The 23,096-nt window shown below is 27.4% G+C and overlaps 4 protein-coding genes across 5 annotated transcripts in view; 2 read left to right on the plus strand and 2 right to left on the minus strand.

Moving 5' to 3' along the window:
• LOC115711193 (early nodule-specific protein 2) overlaps nucleotides 1-1,995 on the minus strand; it is a 62,387-nt gene extending 60,392 nt beyond the window's left edge. Inside the window, exon 1 of the mRNA XM_061112928.1 lies at nucleotides 1,983-1,995. The gene's annotated coding sequence lies outside the window, so the exon portion shown is untranslated. The remainder of the gene's footprint in view (nucleotides 1-1,982) is intronic.
• Nucleotides 1,996-2,006: 11 nt separating this feature from the next.
• On the plus strand, nucleotides 2,007-6,233 carry LOC115711185 (exopolygalacturonase-like). The gene is made up of 3 exons (XM_030639512.2): nucleotides 2,007-2,936; nucleotides 4,756-5,067; nucleotides 5,258-6,233. Exons 1-3 carry the CDS (start codon nucleotides 2,796-2,798, stop codon nucleotides 5,999-6,001), a joined length of 1,197 nt encoding a protein of 398 aa, XP_030495372.2. The 5' UTR covers nucleotides 2,007-2,795; the 3' UTR covers nucleotides 6,002-6,233.
• Nucleotides 6,234-7,702: 1,469 nt separating this feature from the next.
• On the minus strand, nucleotides 7,703-11,297 carry LOC115711188 (exopolygalacturonase-like). The gene is made up of 3 exons (XM_030639516.2): nucleotides 10,330-11,297; nucleotides 9,912-10,223; nucleotides 7,703-8,458 (listed from the first exon to the last, which is right to left on the minus strand). Exons 1-3 carry the CDS (start codon nucleotides 10,468-10,470, stop codon nucleotides 7,718-7,720), a joined length of 1,194 nt encoding a protein of 397 aa, XP_030495376.2. The 5' UTR covers nucleotides 10,471-11,297; the 3' UTR covers nucleotides 7,703-7,717.
• Nucleotides 11,298-11,379: 82 nt separating this feature from the next.
• LOC115711235 (NADH dehydrogenase [ubiquinone] 1 beta subcomplex subunit 10-B) lies at nucleotides 11,380-14,764 on the plus strand. Of its 2 annotated transcripts, none has more exons than XM_030639566.2 (3): nucleotides 11,380-11,833; nucleotides 11,932-12,004; nucleotides 14,483-14,764. In XM_030639566.2, the coding sequence occupies exons 1-2, from the start codon at nucleotides 11,548-11,550 to the stop codon at nucleotides 11,970-11,972; spliced, it is 327 nt and encodes a 108-aa protein (XP_030495426.1). In that variant the 5' UTR covers nucleotides 11,380-11,547; the 3' UTR covers nucleotides 11,973-12,004; nucleotides 14,483-14,764. The 2 variants fall into 2 exon arrangements, with proteins under 2 accessions (XP_030495426.1, XP_030495427.1); XM_030639567.2 differs by having other exon boundaries at nucleotides 11,468-11,833; nucleotides 14,480-14,764.
• The last annotated feature ends 8,332 nt before the right edge of the window (nucleotides 14,765-23,096 follow it).

Here is a 23,096-nt window from a genome sequence, read left to right on the forward strand (position 1 = left end):
GTTTCATGCTTTTGCTCTTACTCTTCAGTTGAGGGATTATGCGCAGTTAGTTGGATTTCTCGTGTTTACAGTACTGCTACGCATGCCCTTGCGAGGTGGGGTTTGTCTCACTCGTGCAATGGTTTGTTGCGTTTTTGGGAGCCAAGTCCCCATGTGCTCACCAAACTCTTTGTTTTGGTTTAATGAAAGTTTGGTTTTCAGCAAAAAAAAAAAATAATGAAAAATTGAGATTGTTTAAATTTTAATTAGAAAATTTAAGATAATGCTTAAAATTATAACTAGAAAACTACATAAAAATAATAATAAAAAAATCATAGTACACAATGGGGTGTACGACAAAATTTACAAATTGCCCAAACCAAACCAAATAAACCGAAAAAAATACAACCCAAAAAAATACAATGAAAATCCAAACTGCCCAATGAATATATTAGTGGTTTATAAACCGTCCAATTAACCCGAATAAATCGAATTAAACCGATTAATATATTTTTTTAATAAAAGTGTATATAATATATTACATAAATTATATTTATTAGTCAAACTATTTTGTATTTAAAGTTTGGACATTTTAGTGTTTAACTTAAAATCTAGACTTTATAGTTAATAATTTTTATTGTATTTAAATATTGAAGTTAAAGTTTAAAATCTATAAAGTATTATTACTTTTTTTATTATTTTATTCAATTATTTCATGTTTACTCAATTATATTATTTTATATTAAAGTTTTTAAAATTAATTTAGATTATAACATTTTTTAACTTGAAATATAAATAATGTATTTTATTTTTTAAAATCTAATTTTTTGAATCAGATCGAAACTAAGATCAATAATAATTATATAAAAAAAGTGAATAACAGTTTGGACGGGTTAACCCGACCAAACCGACAAAATCATTAGATGGGTTGAACTTTTTCTAATTTTTAATTAGGCGGGTTACAATTAAATATTTGCAACTCGATATTTATATTGGGTTGATAAAAATATACTATAACCTAACTAAACCGACCGATGTACACCCCCTAGTACACATTATTTTTAAAAGAAATATTTTGTGGCATAAGTATTAAGTAGGATTGTTCATATAATTCATAATCAGTGCTTTTAAACCCTAATTAATCCGGATCAAATCATTTGAGACTGAACCAATAGTAAATTTGGTGTCAATAGTTTAGTCAATCTAGATCGTTTTTTATAGTTTGGTCACGGTTTTAAATTTTTTTTGCACTTTCTCTATCATTTTTTTTGCTGAAAACTACATATTCATTAAGCTAAAACGAAAAATTTGGTAAGTACATGGGGACTCACCTCCCAAAAATAAAGCAAACCATTACAAGAATGAGGCAGACCCCAACTCACAAGAGCATGAGCAGTCTCATTAAACACACGTGAAATCCAACTAACAATACAATTACCAGCAACAAGGGTATTAAAAAGTCTAGTAAAACAAAAATGTAAATCCCACTTTGGTTTGCATTTTATTCCTGTATTGTTTGGTAGTTCTTGATCATCATTCTTTCATTTTAATTTTTTTAATGTTTATGAGTATGAATTCTAGGTTTTATGTATATATATGCATTTTTTAGACTAATTAGGATTTTTACCCCTGAATTTTGAGATGTACTAAATTATGCCCCCTGAACTTTTAAGGTCGTTAAAAATGCCCCCTGAACTATTGAAATTGTTGGATTTAAGGACTTTTGTCAAATTTCATTCACTTTTACTATATTAAAGATTGTTTATGTACTAAATCATGCTCCCAAACTTTGATATCTACCAAATTATGCCCCTCGAACTTTGACATGTACTAAATTATGCCCTCTGAACTTTCATCTATGTTGGACTTTTCTACTAAAATTAGAAAAAAAAAGTCTTTAAATCCAACAATCTCAATAGTTCAGGGGGCATCTTTAACGACCTTAAAAGTTCAGGGAGCATGATTTGGTATATGTCAAAGTTCAGGGATCAAAAATCTTAATTAGCCTTTTTTTTTTATTATTTATTTATTTCATAGCTAGTTTTTGTTTTAATTTTTTTTATTGAGGGTTTATTCTTATATGTGTTTTTTATATAAATAAATGTAAGCATTGCATGTTTTAGTTAGAATATGTGCTAATGATTTTTTCTTTATGAGTTTCTTTTTTTGAAGTGAATATGTATTCATGTTTTTATGAATATTGTGTGTATTTTGTTTTTTTATTTTTTTTGTGTTTTTTTTTTTCAAAGAATAAAATAATTACGTTTAAATACTCTTATGATTTATTTTTTTTAAAACAAATGGTTAATCATTCTGATTTAGTTTATAAATAAAAAATCCACTTAATTTATTTTGCAAGTCTGATTTTCTTTTAGTTTGTAGTAATTACAATAATTTTGATTTATTTTTTAGTTGACTTGATTTATCTTGAACATTATTTTGTAGCAAAAAAATTGTTTAGCAATAAAGGAAACTTAGTTTTGGGGAGCAAATTTTACTAAAATTAGATTTAATTGATGTGTCATAATTATATTGGTTAAAAATCTCAAATTAATGCTATACTCTAATTACTTGAAATACATTAAATATTAGTGGATACTCTTTCTATCTTAGAAAAGCTAATTAGATATCAAATTGATTTTTTGTATTAAAAAAAAGGATTTTATGATTTTAAGACATTCCTATTTTGTTCACATAAAACATTATATATAAATGTAATACACTAACACTACAACACAAATTAAGCCTAACAACTTAGAAACCTGAAAAACATTTTACATTTATAAATATAATATATATTTTGAAAGCTAAATAAAATGGGTTCAACATTAGTTGGTCACTTCACATTATTCTTAATTTCATGGTTAGTGATAATCACCAAAGTCCAATCTGATAATAAAGTTTTCAATGTGATCAATTTTGGTGCTGTTGCTGATGGAAAAACTGATAATAGCAAGGTAATAATAATTTTGTTCTTCTTCATTTGTTCATTAGTGCTATATAGTTATGTATATATATAGGTATGTATATATATATATATATTTGTTAGGGTATTTTTACAATACGCTTCACTAAAATAGGTTGCTGGTACAACTCTTGATTGTTTCAGCATTTAGAAAAATTTTTTAGTTTATTTTTTTTATAGTCGTGTACGTTGTAATTATTTAAGACATTTTGTAAAATTTTAACATATTCAGAATAATTTACAATATAGAATTCAATGTTCAAACCGAATCCTATTTTTAGCGTGTTAAATTTTTTTGAATTTCTCAAAATTTTGCAATATGTCTTAAATAACTACAACGTATATGACCATAAAAAAATTAAATTAAATATTTTTTAGATACTGAAAAAGATAAAAATATATCGGTACACCCATTTCAATGAGATTTATTGTAAAATTTTGTTATGTATTATATCTTAAAACAAAGCTTATTAATATATTTATAGGGCAAGACTATGGTAAGACCTAGCAAAAGTTCCCTACCGGTAGGGTACTTTTTTTAACCATTCATTTTAGATCGTGTGGTTATTATGACATAAGATGTATACTCTTACGATAAGACTGCTTGTATACAATTAAAACTTTATACATATTATAATAATATTTATTTTTAAAAAAATATATTAATAATTAAAAATTTTATTAATTTTTATTTTCAATTATTATTATTTTTTTATAAAGTTAATTTGAATTGTTTTTATATAGGTATTTGTTTTCAAAAAATAATTTTACTTACGAATTTTGCTATTAATTTTTTTATACTAATAGTTAATTATAATAAAATTGATCATTACTTAAATACTTTCGCCACCAATTTATTTGCATACATAGTTTTACTATAATTATCTTTTAAATTAATTTGCTTTAATAATTTTAAACATATACTTCAAATTGATAAAATTATTTGTAGAACTTCAATGTCGCCACCAATTAGGGGTGCACATGGGCTGGGTTGGTTGGGTTAGAGGTATTTTAATAGGCCAACCCAATGATTGCGGTTTGGATAAGCTATAAACCATTCAATTTTTTTTTTTATTGTACAACCCAACCCTACTTAGTACAATAATATAAGAGGTGAGTTGGGTTGGGTTCGTTGGGTTGAAATGAATATTTTAAACTTTAATATTTATGTTACAAACAGGATAAAATTATTCAACCTGACCATTAAATGTCAAGTTATTATGTCATTGGCTGGGTTGACGGTTTTAATAGCTAAGTTATATTTTTAAACTTCTGTTGGTACCTGACCATTAAATGTCAAGTTATTATGTCATTTATTATTGATATATTAAATTAATTTTTAAATAAATAGTATAATTTATGACTTTGACAAATCAAGGATTGTCACGTGATTATTAAGTTTTACACTTAACGGTTAGGTACTTACAGAAGTTTTAAAAATATAATTATATATTATTACTGTTAAAAATTAAACTTAAGTATTTATTTATAATCAGAAGTTAAATTTAAGTATTTATGCCTCAAATTACTCATTTTACAAATGATAAAAATATAAGAATAAAATAATAAAATAACATTATTACTTATCAAGAGAGGGCCAAAGTCCAAATATCAAGCCACCCACTGTGCCGATGGTGACTCAAACAATATAATAAAGTGTAAAATAATCCTCTAGATTTTTTCAACAAAAGTTATGTGCATCTTTTCTTTTTTAACTTTAGATTGGTTAAAATAACTTCCTTATAGCATAGGTACAATACACCAAGCCTTACGGTAGAAATACCCTATATTTATATATATGTTTGTTATAGGCATTTGTTGATGTATGGAAGCAAGCTTGTGCATATAGTGGAAGAGGTGTTGTTTTGATCCCAAAAGGGACATACTATGCAAGCTCTATGGTGTTCAATGGACCATGCAAGGGTCAAACCCTTTTCTCCATTGAAGGAATTCTTAAGGCTCCAATTGATAAAAAAGAATGGGTTGGTCTTGAAAGTTGGATTAGTTTTAGATATATTGTTCACTTGGAGATTAGTGGAGGAGGCTCTTTTGATGGCCAAGGATCTTATGCTTGGCCCTACAATGATTGTCAAACTAACCCACATTGCATCCAACTTCCTACTGTAAGTTCTCTCTCTATAATTCTTTGCCATATTCTTAACTATTTGATCTTTATAATCTAATGATGTAAAATTTGCGTAAATTATTGTCTAAAAATTTATGTTCATAGAAGAATGTGTTCGATTTATATGTAAAAGATGTGTAGAGTACATGTATTTAGCTCTAACAATTTTATGTTTTTATTATATACAGTCCATAGGGCTTGAATTTGTGAATCAATCATTAATGAAGGACATAAAATTAATCAACAGCAAAAGCTTTAACATGAAAGTGTTTGGGTGCCAAGACACAACTTTTGAAAACATTAAAATCAGAGCTCCAGCCACAAGCCCCAACACTGATGGAATCCACATTGGTTCATCCACTGGAATCAAAATCTTCAGCTCTAACATAGCCACCGGGGACGACTGTGTCTCAATCGGGCCGGGGACAGACAACCTACTCGTGAGTGGGTTGACATGTGGCCCCGGCCACGGAGTTAGTATCGGAAGCCTTGGGAAATATCCCAATGAAGCTGATGTTACAAATTTGGTGATACAAAATTGTAACATAAGTGGTACTTCTAATGGAGTGAGGATCAAAACTTGGGCTCCTTCTCCTCCAAGCAATGTTTATAATGTTACATTTGAGAATATTGGCATGAATAATGTGGATAATCCAATTATTATTGACCAACAATACTGTCCATTTGAAACCAAAAAATGTGGTAATGGAGCTTCATCTCAAGTTCAAATAAGGAAAGTAAAGTTCAATAATATTTATGGGACATCAAAGGGAAAAGTTGCAGTGGAATTGAAATGCAGCCCAAGTAAACCTTGTGTTGAGTTAAGTTTAAAAAACATAAATCTGAATTTTCCTGGGGGTGCTACTTCATCTTGTTCAAATGCACATGGAACTGCTACAGGTCATGAACAACCTCCCCCTTGTATTAATTAGATCGATCTTATATAATTACTTCATAGAATCATTTCATTTTTGTTAATTTAATAATTATGTATACAAATCTCTGGGCTACTTTCTTAGTGCCATCGACCCTTTGTTTCATCATGTATACCTTATAATTATATAATACAAATAAAACCTTTTTTTTAACTAATATGAACTCTTCTTTTTTATAAATTTCAATCATACTCGTATAGCATTGATTTAATTACCAAAACCTTATGGGATTATGTTTTTGTAGCTACAAGTATAATATAAATCTCACAAATTACTCATTTATGAACAACGTGGTGGTGGGACAAATACACACAATTTTTTTTTTTTTTTGATAAATTTCAATCAAACTTATAGAATTGATCCAATTACACCATCTTCAATAGAAGATTTGAACTTTGTGCTAAATTATTTATAATTGTGCTTCAATGCACAAGATGTAAAATAAAAGAAAAAATAATTAATTATATTAATAATAGTTATTTGATATTTTATTGAGAATATAAAAAATTATTATTCTTTATTCTTTTGTTATTTAAAGAATTTTTTGCCGCTAAATCTTCTCAACTATCATTCTATGTGTACTTAACTCTCCGAGATCAAATTTTGGTGGTAATAAATTCTCCAAACTATTGAACTGTTAGTAAATTTATGTTGCCCTTTATTTTTCACAATTAAATGTCAACTTGAACTATTTATGTGTACAATCTTGTATGTGTGACAAGTTTATATTAGTACAAGGTAATAAATTATAAAAAAAAATATATATGTTTGGAAGGATTAATAAATAAGGTGGAAAAATAAATATAGGTGGAAATTATTTATTGGAGGGAAATGACTGAGATAGAAAAATTGGAGACAGGTGATTTTTTTCTTGATTTAAATCGATCCTAACCGTATGAATATGAATCATTTTATTAATATAGATTCATCAAATACATTATTATTTTGGGCTAAATTTAGCACAATAATTAGTGGTATTATCTTATACCAACTTTAGCCCAACTTTTAGCATGTGACAAATTTAATACACTTTTTAGAGCACTATCGGTAAAGTGTAGTTATTCATGAGTTTAGCCTACAAAAAATCAATAGTTCAAGCAGTGGAAGAATGGTACAAGCAAATGCCTATCATCACTGGCTCATATTTTACTGCGGCCATGGTTACAATCATTAATTGTGATTAAATGTGGCTTTTAGTTCATTATAAAACAATTTTTTAGTCACAATATCATTTTTTGTGATTAAATGTGGCTTTTATAGTCACAACAAAAAGTTGCTTGAATATGTTTTCTAAAAAAAAAAAGAAAAAGCTTTTGTTGACAGAAGCATGTTGAAGTTGATTAATTATTGATCATTGTTATTTTTTTTGTGACCTTGTCACTCTTGGATTTTATGCTCCACACGTTTTTAGTGTTTGTCGAGTAATTTGTAAGATTCATATTACACTCACAGCTACTAAATCATAACCCCATAATAAAGTTTTAATAATTGAATCAATGCTATGAATTCTATTGAAATTATTTATAAAAAAGAAGAGTTAATATTAGATAAAAAAATAAAATATTTTATTTCTATTATATTAGATATACATGATGAAACAAAGGGTGGATGAATTTAAGAAAGTAGCATAGAGATTTGTATATAGAGAGTAATTATAATTAATAAATTAACCAAAAATGAGATGATTCTGTGAAGTATTAATATAAGATCGATTTAAATACAAGCAGGAGGTTGTTCACGACCTGTAGCAGTTCCATATGCATTAGAACAAGATGAAGTAGCACCCCCAGGAAAATTCAGATTTATGTTTGTTAAACTTAACTCACGACAAGGTTTACTTGGGCTGCATTTCAATTCCACTGCAACTTTGTTCTTCGATGTCCCATAAATATTATTGAACTTCACATTCCTTATTTGAACTTGAGATGAAGCTCCATTACCACATTTTCTGGTTTCAAATGGACAATATTGTTGGTCAATAATAATTGGATTATCCACATTATTCATGCCAATATTCTCAAATGTAACATTATAAACATTGCTTGGAGGAGAAGGAGCCCAAGTTTTGATCCTCACTCCATTTGAAGTACCACTTATGTTACAATTTTGTATCACCAAATTTGTAACATCAGCTTCATTGGGATATCTTCCAAGGCTTCCGATACTAATTCCGTGGCCGGGGCCACATGCCAACCCACTCACGAGTAGGTTGTCTGTCCCCGGCCCGATTGAGACGCAATCGTCTCCAGTGGCTATGCTAGAACTGAAGATTTTGATTCCAGTGGATGAACCAATGTGGATTCCATCAGTGTTGGGGCTTGTGGGTGGAGCTGTTATTTGAATGTTTTCAAAAGTTGTGTCTTGGCACCCAAATACTTTTATGTTAAAGTTTTTGCTGTTGATTAATTTTATGCTGTTGATCAATGATTGATTCACAAATGAAAGCTCTATAGACTGCAAATAATAATAAGGTAAAATAAAAACATGAAATTGTTAGAATTAGAAGAAAATTACGTAAAAATAATATTTAAATAACATCAGATAACAAAAATTTAACAGCAAATTAATAAGATTACAGCATAAAAAATTGTACTTTCTGTAAATAAAATTGAAAAAATTGTAAAAATATTTAAAATTCCGTGAAACCGTACTTTTGTAGTTTTTTTTATTGTTTTTGTGTATTTGTAAAATTATCCCTATTTACATTTTCTTTTGAGTTTATTATTAATTTTTTAAGCATGTATTTATTATTTTTTTTTGGGTGTCAAATTATTAAAAGTATTAAGAAAAGATTAATTATAACAAAATTTATAATTGAGGATGAAAGAATTAATCTTTATATCAATAAATTTTACTACAAATAAGTCCAAGTCACTAAATAATAAATGGAATTAATTGAGTTTTATTTATGACATATATTTGGTATTTTCATAATATATAAGACATTCTTTATATAGAATATACTATAATTATGTCATGATCAAACAAATCAAAAAAAAAAATATAGATAAAAAATATCAATATTTCATTTATATATGGAATGAGTTCAATAGACATAATTTTTTATATACTAATTCTAAACCTTTGGATGAAACTTAATCTAAAGGTTCAAATTAAAACATATATAAAGATTCCTTAAATAATATCACTGCCCACGTTTTGTTTTATATTAATAAAGAAATTAGTGTTAAATTACTAAAAATTAGTGAAGCTAGCTTTTGTTTTTATTTTTCTGTATTCAAAATATAAAAATAATATCTATTTTTAAAAGATATTTCTTTCCATAAATTATATCCTTAATTATTTGTTTGTAATTTTTGTTTTTAGAAATAAATAGACCAAAATTTGTTCAAATCAAAAATACCAACCCTATCAATAATACTAAATTTTGGAATGTAAAGTAAATGAAATATCAAACGATTAGAGAAAAAAATAATCAAATTATCAAACCACTAGAAATATAATTATTCATATAAACATTTAATTCATTTTTTTTTCCTATTGTAGTAAGTTTTTTTAATTGAAAAATTAGTGGCAAACTTCTAACCTGTTTTTATAATGGGTGAGTGGGTAAAATCTTCTAATTTAAGTATTGTGGTATAGAAAGGAAATTAACGAATTTTAAAGGGAATAATCCTATATATTATTTTCTTAACTTTTTTTTTTATTTTTACGATTTAAGTTTGGGTTGCTCCAATAGTTGATATGTAGATTTGGATTGCGATTTAAGTTGGTACGTTAGTTGCTATGTGAATTTTCATAAAAACTATTTTGAAATATAAAAATGAAAAAACTCCTAATATTAATATGTGCTATAATTTGAGCCTTTAAGTTGAGGTTCATCGAAAGATTTAAAACTTGTGTATAAATCTATATCAAAAATTGCGTTTATTGAAAGAGAACTTACAGTAGGAAATTGGAAACAATGTGGGTTAGTCTGACAATCATTGTAGGGCCAAGCATAAGATCCTTGGCCATCAAAAGAGCCTCCTCCACTAATCTCCAAGTTAACAATATATCTAAAACTAATCCAACTTTCAAGACCAACCCATTCTTTTTTATCAATTGGAGCCTTAAGAATTCCCTTAATGGAGAAAAGGGTTTGACCCTTACATGGTCCATTGAACACCATAGAGCTTGCATAGTATGTCCCTTCGGGGATCAAAACAACACCTCTTCCACTATATGCACAAGCTTGATTCCACACATCAACAAATGCCTATAACAAATTAACATATAAATATATTAATAAGCTTTGTTATAAGATATAACAGATATATACACTACGAAATAACAGCTACTTTTAGTGACAAAATTATTATTACCTTGCTATTGTCAGTTTTTCCATCAGCAACAACACCAAAATTGATCACATTGAAAACTTTGTTATCGGATTGGACTTTAGTGATTATCACTAACAAGAAAATTAAGAATAATGTGAAGTGATCAAGTAATGTTGAAGCCATTTTAGTTAGATTTAAAAGGTTTTTCTGGCTTCTAAGTTTTTTAGGTTTTGTGTCGTAGTGTTAGTTTATTATATATATAAAGTTTTATGTGAACGAAAAAGGAATGTCTTAAATCATAAAATCTTTTTTCTTATTCAAAAAATCAATTTGATATCTAATTAGCTCTTCTAAGATTGAAAGAGTATCCACTAATATTTCATATAATTATAACACCATGTAAATCTATTTTAGTAAAATTTGTTCCCCAAAACTAAGTTTCCTTTGTTGGTAATTCAAAATAAATCAAATCAAACTATTATTGTATTGTTAAAAAATAAATCAAAATAATTGTAATTACTACAAACTAAAAAAAAGACAAATCAAATACCAGACCACAATCGTCGACCATGCGGTTTAATAAAAATATATATAAACCACAATAGTACCGCAAAAGATTTTAAATCGCAATTTTATGTAGTGTGGTGTGGGCGGTTCGATAAACAATTTTAGTCATATTATCATTTTACGCTACGTGTGATAAAATATTTGATAAAATAACTAATTAACAACACTATGAATAATTGAAAGACCATTTTTAACTAAAAACTTCGTAAGGTCATTATTGGAAGTGGAAATTACATTGTATACCCACTTTACTTTATTTGTTTTTATTTTTATCTTCATTTTTTATATTCTTTAAAATATACCCACTTTAATAAATGATTTTCCCATTATACCCATTAGATTAATATAAATCACGTGCTACACTTAAGTGTAGTGCAGTGATATATTAGGCAATCCACTCATAAAAATGGTTAGATTTAAATAAAATATAATATGAGGGTATTTTTTTTTTTTTGCTAAAATAACATGAGGGTATTTTTGATTAATTGATACAAAAAAGAGGTATTCCTCAACTTATCCCTTGTTGGAAAGTCAAAAATCCTAAATAGCCTCAAATAAGGATATTGGGCCTCAACAATTAAGCCCAATAGATAATCCTTTGCATAGCCCAAATTCACTCTCAAATCTCAAACTCAAAAACACTCGAAAGAAAATTGCAGAAGAGAAAAACTCAGAGAAAGAGAGAAAGAGAAAATGGGGAGAAAGAAGGGAGTAGTGTTCGATGATTCGCCGCCGGATGACTTCGATGCCGAGAATCCCTACAAGGACCCAGTGGCCATGCTTGAGATGAGGGAGCACATCGTTAGGGAGAAATGGATCGATATCGAAAAGGCAAAGATTCTCAGAGAAAGGCTCAAATGGTGTTACCGTGTCGAAGGTATAAATCACCTTCAGAAATGTCGCCATCTCGTCCAACAGTACCTTGATTCTACTCGTGGAATCGGTTGGGGCAAGGACGGCCGTCATCCCGCTCAACACGGTATAGTCAAAACCCTCTTTTTTTTTTGTGATGACCTAGAATGTAACAAAGATTGAATTTTTGATTTGTGGGTTGTATTTGTTGGTTGGGTGAATCAGGTCCTAAGGTTGTGGCAGATGCAGATGAGGCTGATGAGTGATTTTCAATGTTGTTAAAGTTGGTATTTTTAAGGTATTCTTATTATTGTATTTTAAGCTTTTCAATTTAATTTATGTTGTGAGAATTGAGAATAATTAAGTTATGGGGAGTACTATGAGTGCTTGTTACCTTGATTTATTCCAATTGCTCTAATGAACTAAATTTAGATGGGTTTTAAAAGTTATGCAATTGAATGAACTAAGTTTATTAATAGGAACTAATTTCATTTGAACATTAGTGTTGAGTCTGTGACTCTGTGAATAGTGTTGAAATTAAATTGTTTCTTTCTTGTTTTAGTGCTAGTTTTATCATGTAAATGATTTTTCAATTACAGTTGATTATGTATTATATTAAGTTCATAACAACTATAGTTTAGTTCTATGGTGTGAGAAGATAGCAAATGTAGTTTCTGTATCTGCTATTTTCTCATAACAAATAGGTATATATGGTTGATTATTTTCAAGCCTTAACAATGTATGTATTAGCAGAATTTTAAAGGTTATTTGAGAATCAAGAGTGAAAAAATTACTTTGCTGAATTGTACTAGTAATATGCCAATGGTTGAAAGTGATTACTTAGAAGTTGAGGGTTTTTCGCTACTCGCTAGGTAGTTTCTCAGTTATTTTTAATATTCAACATCTGTGTGGAAGTTGAATGATATGTATATATCAATCCTTGTGACAGGGAATTATGAGAGAGTGATGTTTTTAGTTATTTTCATTTAAACAATTGGTATAATTTGATTATTAATGAATGGACACGCCTAATATTTTGCAGTTTTATATGCTTGAATTCTGTATAGCTTCTTAAAAAACAGTTCTTTAACTTATGTATCTACTTCTGTGTTAACAGAAACTGCTTTATTTGATCTAAAATCGAAATATCATTCATAGATTATATTATAATGAAAGAGAAAATGTACTTTTACTTTCTTCATTCTTGTCTTATAACAATATTGAGCATTTTTTTTTCCTTTATTGTTTGTCTTGCAAAACTTGTGGAGGAAAAAAAGGATGAACACATGAGATTTCTATTCTTTTCTCTAGAGGTCAAAGATTAGGTTTGGTGATATGATATTGTAAATTTAGCTAAGAGTCACCTTAGCCTATCCCATTCAATGAAACTATATAAACAAATTACAAACAAAAACTTTGAAATTGCATGGGTTTTTAATATACCATCAAGTTGTGGTTGGATTTGATTAGAACTCCATCTGGGCATCACTCATTATTAATTAAGGTTTTGGCTGACCATTCTGTCATAGAACTTCAGAAAAAAAAATGATGGCAAACTGAAAAGTCATTAACTTGAAGATAACATCATTTCAAAAGAGTAACATATTTTAAGTCTTTATAATGGAAATAAAATGCCATTTAGTTTTGGTATTATTGTTTGTTAATTGGTATGAGAAAATGAAATTCTGTTTTAGTTTGTGATAGGTTCTCAGTTGGGACTGAAACAGAATTGTAGTAAATTTCTTACGTGTAATGCTAGATACACACTCAAATTGCACACACTTGTTACACACGAGGACTGTATTAAATATTATCCATTTATATTTTGAATGGAGTCATATCACTTTTAATTGTATGGTTCAGATTAATTATGTCATTGTGTGTAATAAGTGTGTGCAATTTATGGGTGTTTCAATCATTATTCGTTTAAATAGTAGCGAGAATGAGTAAATAAAAAAATTGTCAGAAATATGGTGAGGGAAATTAGCTAGTGATGGTGAGTAGAGATTATTATTAATTCTCTAGATTTCTTTGTGATCCTATTTTTTAATTACGCCTGAGTTGCTTAATGGGACTGTAGCAGGTACTTAAGTGTGATTCGTTTCAGTAACCTCTTATAGTTAAAGGGGTCTCTCATGACTATTCCATTCCAATACTTAACATCTTTCATTACCTGTATTTTCTTGGATTGAAACATCAAGGAAACTTTGGGTCTTATCTGTTGTAAAGATTTGTTTGTAGTTTAATCTCTGCTTTGTTATTAAAAGGCAATAATGTATAGTAAATATCATCTTTATGGCTGATTTTGATAACAATTCAAAATATAGAACAAACAAAACCAAAACATGTTTCATATTCTAACAATGATGATTTTATTGGAATTGGATTGTGAAACTGCTCTTTTCATTTTATTGCCTAACAAATATTATTTGTGTAATTAGCAGCGAAACTCTTCTATGTTATAATTTTTATACACTTAATTCGTTTATCTTTTCTTTTAGTTGCAAAACTCTTTTAAGTTTACTTTTCTTTGCAAATTTGAGGCGTCAATTAAATATCACCGTTAAATACCAACTAGATGACTATTATGTACACTTGTGCATACATGAAAGTAAAATTTCGAAGTCAGTTAATTGGCATTTAACGGTTATATCTAATTGACACTTTAAATTTGTAAAGAAAAGTAAAGATAAGGGGATTTTGCTGCTAATAACTCTTATTATTTCCATTGTTTTGAGACAAGAGAAAATTGATGTAGTTTGTTTTTGATTAGCAGGTGACTAATTTGGTCTGAAGATAAAATGGGCAAAGCAAAGAACACTTGGGTTTTAAACTACATACATTGCCCTTTGGTTTCTTTTTTACTTTCTTTGTTTCTATTTTGATTTATTCAGACTTGGTTGGTCATCCACACCATACCACAGTGTTTCTTTTTGGGCTTTTGTCTTGTAATGTGCAGACTATGCTGTTCTAGATTTTCTTGCACCAATTACTTGCAAACATTTGGACATTTCACATCAATAAATAAATAAACAAAATATTCAGCAAAATAAATAAATTCTTGTCTTATCTCTGTTTTTTTTTTTTCTAGTTAAGATTTGTCTCTCGAACTTTGATATATACTCAATTATGTTTCCTAAACTTTTAAAGTTGTTAAAAATCGCATCAAACTATTGAGATTATTAGGTTTAAGGATTTTTTTTTAAAATTTTGATAAGGAAAATTTAATATGGATGAAAGTTCAGAGGACATGATTTAGTGCATGCTAAAATTTAAGAAGATGATTTGGTGAATATAGTTTAGTACATGGACAATCACAAAATTAGTAAAACTGAATGAAATTTGACAGAATTTTATAAATCTAAAAATTTTAATAGTGTATGAGAATTTTTTAACGGTTAGAATAATTCAAAGAGTATAATTTAGTGTATGTTAAAATTCAGAGGTTAAAAATTTTAATTAAATCTTTTTTTTTTCAAATTATTTTCACCTCAAGATAAACATCACTTTATTTTATTGGGGTGGGTATTAATTGAGACTTGATAGGAGTTCAGAGTGTTTAAAGAGTTTGAGATTATTCGAAAAATAAATTATAAAAGTGAGATTCACTTAATCATAAATTTTTTCACTAAAACCATACCAAATATAAGTTTAGTTTTACATTCCTTACCCATATGAGTTTAATCTCATCTCCTCTCAAGTCTAATATGAGTTTTTCTCATGGCTTGATGAACAAAGGTTGGGAAGGTGTTTAGTAATATTAATGTTATCATTAATGCAAATTTCAAGAGCAAAACAATATCCCCACAAATTTGTTTGGCCAAAAAATGTACTTTCATTCTAGACCAAATAAAATGAATATTAGATATGACTTTTAATGATTTTGCTACTTATTAGTAACATGATTATTATTACTTAGAATTACATAAACAAAATATAGAGTAGAAAACAACTAGTACTACCTTAATCTTAATTAATCATGTTCATTCATTGTAAGAATCAACATATCAACATATATATATATATAATATAACTATGGATAGTGGTTGAATATGATCATGTAGCTATGACTTCATAACTCCTTTACTCTTATGCCTCTATATTACTCCTTCCTGAAATATACATACAAATTAAGATAATATTAGCACAACAACTATGTCAAAAGAAGAATAAGAAGATAATATTAGCACAAAGTATAGAGAAGAGAAAAAACATGAATAACATATATATATATATATATATATATATATATATTAACTAAGTATATGTATGTATATATTCAAGTGAAGAAAGAAAGAAATATTATTAAATGATGATAAAGGGGAGCTCCCTTCAGTCCAATGGGTGAGCTAAGAAAGTGGAAGGAGTTGCTCCCGCGCCATGCACTTGGCCAAAACCCTTAACATTTAATTTCACCATTACATAATATACATACATAAATACATATAATTGGTACTAATTAGAATATTATTGGAAACATTAAGGATAGCCAAAATGCATGAAATGGCAGCTCTACACACTTCTCAGCCCTCTTTATTGGACTAAAGAGAGCTCCTTCTACCCTTTTCCCTTTTCCATATAATCTTACATATATATCTATTATATACTATATATATTTGTATGTATGTATGTATGATCAAAGTTATATGTAGAAGAAAGTAGTAGGAAGGTAGGTAGAGGATATATACATGGTCCTTCCTTCCTCAACACAAGTTCATTTGCCTTCTTATATATACTACCATTTTTTGTCTCTTAGTTATGTCATTACATAAATATATTATAATATTAAAATACCTTCTATTGCCAATGAATTTTGTCTTATTTTTTTCTTTCAAAAAATAAATGAAAATAAAGCAGAATACATCTCATTATCTACTGTATTTAGAAAATAAATAAACCCAAAATATATATAATCTAAAACATAATAAAAATAATAATAAAAAATAGGTTAACTAAGATTTTTACCCCTGAACTTTAACATGTATGAAATCATGTCCCTTGAGCTTTTAATAAAAATTCTCCCTGAACTATTGAGATTGTTGAATTTAAGGACTTTTGTCCAATTTTAGTAAGGACAATCTAACACAGATGAAAGTTCAGGGGACTTGATTTAGTACATGTCAAAGTTCAAGGGGTGTGATTTGGTAGATATCAAAGTCTGATAACCACAAAATTAGTAAAATTGAATGAAATTGAACAAAAGTCTTTAAATTCAACAACCTCAATAGTTCACGGGGGATTTTTAATGGTCTTAAAAGTTCAAGGGGCGTGATTTGGTACATGTCAAAATTTAGAATACAAAAATTCTAATTAGCCTAGAAAATAATTAGGTATGCGTACCTGATTGATTCATAGCAATTACCTGGATTTGATAGTGCAATACTATCAACTAAGTTTTCCTCTCTAGATCTCTAAATCAAAAGCAGATTTATTTTATCTGATTATCAAAAAGTATACAATTGTGATGAGACAATATATATTTATAGAGTTAGGGAAACTTAACTACATAACCCTAATTGGATTGAGTCTGCTCATCAAAAGTTTTCGTTAACTAGAAAAGCTCACACTTCTGCTTAAACTAAATGTTACACGCACAGGTGTTAAGCCCATTAATTATTGATAACTAATGATATAAACTAACATAACAAAGAACTATCCAATCAACTCGTATTTTATTAAAATCAATAAAAATTATTGTAAGCCTAAATAAAAAGTGTAACACTATATGTTTGTTTTAATGTAATTTTATCAATACGTATATAAACTTTGATGTATTTAGCTTCTAATTATTATTAGTACATTAGTATTAGTATTATTATTAGGTTAATTATGATTTTTCCATCAAATTTTGATACAAATTGAATCGCGCTTTTGGATTTTTCATACTATTAATTTTTTTTAAAACTATTAAAATTGTTAGATTTAAAAAATTTCATCCAATTCTTTTCAATTTTACTAATACACGTCTAACATGGTGATTTTCATGTACTTAATCGTGTTGACTGAGTTTTAACATGTACTAAATCATTCTTTTCGGATTTTTATTTACATCATATGCCTATTAGTAAAATTAAACGAAAATTTTTAAATTTAATAATTTTAATAGTTAAAAGAAAAATTTTAATGTTTTAAACAAATAAATAAGTTATATAATACATTAATTATGAGGTGGTAGATATCAAATAGTTTTATTGTTTTGTCCACATTGATAAACTTTTCAATCTCAATTATTAATCTTTTACATTCCTAATTTTTATATTATCTTCTTAAGATCCTTTTCAATGAAAAGAGCAATCACATGCATCATTCACAAATATAATATTTACTTAAATATATGTAGATATATATTCTAGTACATATAGTTTACATCATCATGATGTATCACATTTTGTGTTTTAGTAATCTTATCTCACCTTTTTCTTTTTCTCTTTTTGGTGTTCTATAATATTCTGTATGCTCTTGTGTTTAAAGTTGGTTACATATATGTTAGTTGTATTTCTTTATTTATCTATAATTATTTTAAATTTCGACAACAAACCAAATATGAGAAAATAAGGTTTTTTGATGCAATGAAACTTAAAACTTTTTACAAATCAATCCTTAACTTTTTGTTTCTAGTCATATTAGGAGTAGTTTTTAAAATTTGTTCAATCATGTTTTTTCTTCATTATATAATAATAATTATTATCTTGGAAAATATCTTGATGCAATATATATATAATATAGTGGTCAATGTCAATCATATGTGTTACGCAATTATAATATAATGTTTAATTAATTAATTATAGGGTAAAATATATTATTTTAGACCTTATATTTTATAAAAGTTATAGATTAAACCTTTTGTGCTGTTATATAATAAAATAGATTATGTACTTTCTAAATTGATATAAATAGGATCTTGAGCTCAACTTTCGACAATTTTTTTGTTTTAATATAACTAACACTAACAGATGCAAAAAAATATAATAAGTTTCGTCATAACACTTATAGATCAGGTTATTATTAAGTTTTATTTTGACAAAAAATCAAAAAATATATGATGCATTTTATCATTTAACAAAATAGAAAATCCTATTAATAATTTTTGTAAAATACAAGAACGAAATAATATTTACCCTTAAATGGTCATTCATATTTATATTTTGGATGCATGAAGATCAACTAGATAGCTTGCCAATTATTAAATCATACTATAAATTTTTACTATTATATGTCACAATATTGATTGATTATATAGGCTCCTTATATACGTAAGCAAGACAAGGATCAATATTCAATAATAAAATCTCTAATAATGCATATAAAATATTATAAGGTCAAATTTGATAAAATTTTCGTTTTTGAGTTGAGATTTTTTTTTTTTTTTTTTTGTAAATGAGATTCATGAACTATAATAATAATAATAATAATATGTTTTATGAATGAATTAAAGTAGTAGTAGTACAAAGTGTACATCAAATATTCTTATGCCATAACGAACCCATTCACTAAAAGACAAAGTAATAAATTGAATAGTATTTTGATACCTAGTTAGGATACATACTTTTAAACCACTTGAGGGTAGCTCAAGTGGCCATAGGAGGGTGCGTGTGTGTTGGAGGTCCTGGGTTCGAGTCCCAGGTTATGTATTGTGTAATATATAAACGCTTGAATCAAAAAAAAAGGATACATACTTTTAAATTGTTCCAAATCAAAGAGACATTCATATATTTATATATATAGCATCATTTAATAAAATACAATTTTACTATTGTTTCATTTCATGCCAACACAAATAAGGGAGCATGTACATACATGCTATTACATTATTCATAACATATTTCAAAAAATTTGTAAAATGTACTACTTATAATAATATAACATTATACTAAAAATATGGATGGTAATTGGAAAATGTTGACATTGAAAAGTAGTCAATACTAACTCGTTACTCGTTAGATTGGCGAGATAAATAGTAAGTTTAAATGAATAATTTAAAGAGACAAAAAATTTATAGTTGTTCACTCTCCATGTCGCGATAATAGTGAAGTTACGTACGTCTACTTCGAGTTTAAATTCTCACAAGAATTACAAGAAAATTGGTTAAGTCTGAAAGTTCTAATTTCTAGAGAGAGATGCTCTGATCTTAGGGGTGAAGATGAAGAAGATGCAGAGTTGGATTTTTGTTTTGATGCTTGGAAGTGGCCTAGGTTGACAATTGTCAACCTGAGCACTGGGTGCCCGAGCACCAGGTGCTCAAAAATAAAAGTTCTCTGAATCTGATTCTGATGCCTCAAATATATTTGTGGTATGTCTAGTTCATGTCCCAGTGCAAAGTTTGACCCATTTACACTAAGACAGTCCCAAAAATTGAAACCCTAGTTGGGTTGTTAACTTGGGCGTTGGGTGCGCCCTGGTTAATTTCTAAGGTATTGTTTCGTGTGTTTTTAGCTTTCGGGGCCTGGACTTGCATGCTTCATGTCTTCATAGTACAAAATACTGAAAGATAGTGAGTTAAAGATAATTTGGCGGGATCCAAACACCCATTCCGAAGTTTCCGAAGTCAATCTAGGTGCAGAGCTAGAAACCCCTCCCAGGTTGACTTGCTATGATCTGGGACTACTCAACTCCATGATATTTTTTTGCCACATGTCAAATATTGGTGTCCATATTATCAGGACTATTTTTAATGTAAACAGAAAACAATTCTCCATTTGTATGTAAGAAAGAAAACATGGACGATTTTTTTTTTTAGTATTTAAAAAAATTATAATTCAAATTTATATATATGATTGTCAATATTATAGTTAGAACTTCTGTTAGGGACATCAAACTTTTATTATAGTTTGTTCCCCAATAGATAGACACATTAAAAGGGGAATAAGGAGCCAAATAGAAAGAGTTAAAACAATAAAAACAAAGAGCAATATATTAATTAGTGAAAATAATATCAATATTATACTAGAGTGAAAAACAAAACAAAACAAAATTGGGTATGAAAATCAAGTATTTATGAAGAGACAGAAAATCAGAAAACAAATATATGATAGAATTGATGTATAGTAATTTGCTTAATTTTGGTCAAAAAAGTGGATATGTCATTTGAGTTCCAAGGTCTCATAGATTAGATTCCCTCATGTGATTTTCTTTTTGTCTTTCTTTCACATCTTTACAGATTCTGATTCTCATTTCTCTGCAATATATTTGAGCAAAAGTACACCTTTAAAGTTTTGCATTTTATTTTATTTTAGGTTGAGAAAAATTTATATATGCACATACAAATTTGAACACAAACATATGTGACAAGTTATTTGTTAAGAACAAAATTACATACATAAGTATGTGCTAAACTTTTATGTATAATTTATGTGTGTGCATTTGGCTGGCCTTGAAACTAATTGGATCTTAGGTAATAATAAAATTATTTAGTTATTTTCAAAAAAATATTTTTTTTTTTGAAAGAGAAAAATTATGTGTATTTTTAAAATATATTTTTTTTTAATTTTTGGGCTTTAGGCTTGCGCCTAGCCTATTTCAGTTCAAGTTCAACCCTGAATGTACCACTAAAGTTGCATTTAGTTTATTTTTTAGAGAAATAGGTTTTATTATTTCTTCTTAATCTTCTTCATGATACTAAGATTGTGTTTGGTTGGAAGAAATGAGAACATGTAATAAAATGAGAATGAGAATAGGAATAGAAATATAGAAAATAAAATTTAAAATTCATAAAAAAATATATATATATTATTTTTAGGGTTAATATTTTGGACCATGTGTTTTGTAAAAATTACCGATTGAATCCTCTATTTTGTTAAATAATAAAATAGACCCCGTATTTTTTAAAATGGTACACAAATAGGACTTTGAGCTCAATTTGACATTTATTTTATTTAATATAACCAACTTAAAGACAATTCGTAACACGATCAGATGCAAAAAATGTAACCAGATTTGTCATAATTTTTAGATCGGGTTATTATTAGGTTTTATTTTGACAAAAAATCAATTTATGGTACTATTTAGTTTATTTTAAAAATTACAGGGTCTAATTTGTCATTTAACAAAATAGATGGTCCAATCAGTAACTTTTACAAAATACAAGGTCTAAAATAGTATTTTTTTTTTTTTATCTTGCATTGGAATGATCTCTCTTTCTAAATTAAAATAGAATAATCATGTTACCAAAACAGTGAAAAATTCATTCCATTTAAAATAACATTCTAATACTTTAAATTATAACCAAACAATATAATGAATAAAAATTAATTCATTTTCATTATATCCCATTTCATTACCTCTAACCAAACACAACTTAAGAGTCCTAAAGAAAAAATGCACAAAAATATATAACACAATAATAAACTAATAGAATATTTTTATATGGACTAAATATAATCATGATTTAATATAATATTTATGAGAAATGCTAAGGGGTACCTTATGGCGACAAGCATCATAAAATATGGTATACTGTTATTGGTATAATTTAATATAAGGTCACACACATTTTAATTTAATAAATAATATAAGAAACTACTAGCCACTTACAGCGTGTCATATTGGTATGATATTGGACACTTAAAATGCGTAATTGCAATGCTCAATATATATAGTATAATAATAGGGGTTATTTCATAAATACACAAAATTAATAAAAAAATTATAAAAATATAGTTGTATAGAATTTTAAATATGTTTACGGTTTTTAAGATTTTTATTTTTTACATAAAATTATATTATTTTTATATTGTACTCTTGTTATTTTGTTATTGTGTTGGTTATTTTTTGTTATTTGTATATTGTTTTGATATAATTTTCTTATTGCTTTCATATTATTTGTTTGTTGTTTTTATATTATTTTTATAAAATACTTTTAAAATGTAAAAAAAAAATATTTAAACGTAAAAATGTAAAAATTTTATTACAATAATAATTTGTGTAAATTTTATGTAATATTATTATTATTCTAGTTATGCATGCTATTAATTGGGGTCGATAATAGGATAGACGTCGGCTTAATGACATGCTTATTGGGCTAAAGGCATCTTTGTTATAAGAAAGGCCCAATAAATTAAGCCCATTTTCGATGCCACCCAATTTGGGGAGGGAAATTTGATTTGGGAAATTTGATTTTCTATACTTAAAAGTTTTCAAAATTTTTTTTTTTAACCAATACATTTTATACTATGAAAAATATGCCTACTTTACCTAAATCCCAAAATTACCCCTCTCAAAATCCCACACCCATCAGCCCTCTCTCTCTTTCGCCTCCCTACAAATTCCCAAGCAGTTAATCCTTAATTATAGTTCATTACTATAGACATCATGAATATATATATATATATGATATAGTTGATTGTTGACATGTGTGTGTATATGTATGCACCTGTTCGTTCTTTCCAATGAAA

This window comes from Cannabis sativa, chromosome 3 (genome assembly GCF_029168945.1).
Source record: "Cannabis sativa cultivar Pink pepper isolate KNU-18-1 chromosome 3, ASM2916894v1, whole genome shotgun sequence".
NCBI classification, from domain to species: Eukaryota; Viridiplantae; Streptophyta; class Magnoliopsida; order Rosales; family Cannabaceae; genus Cannabis; species Cannabis sativa.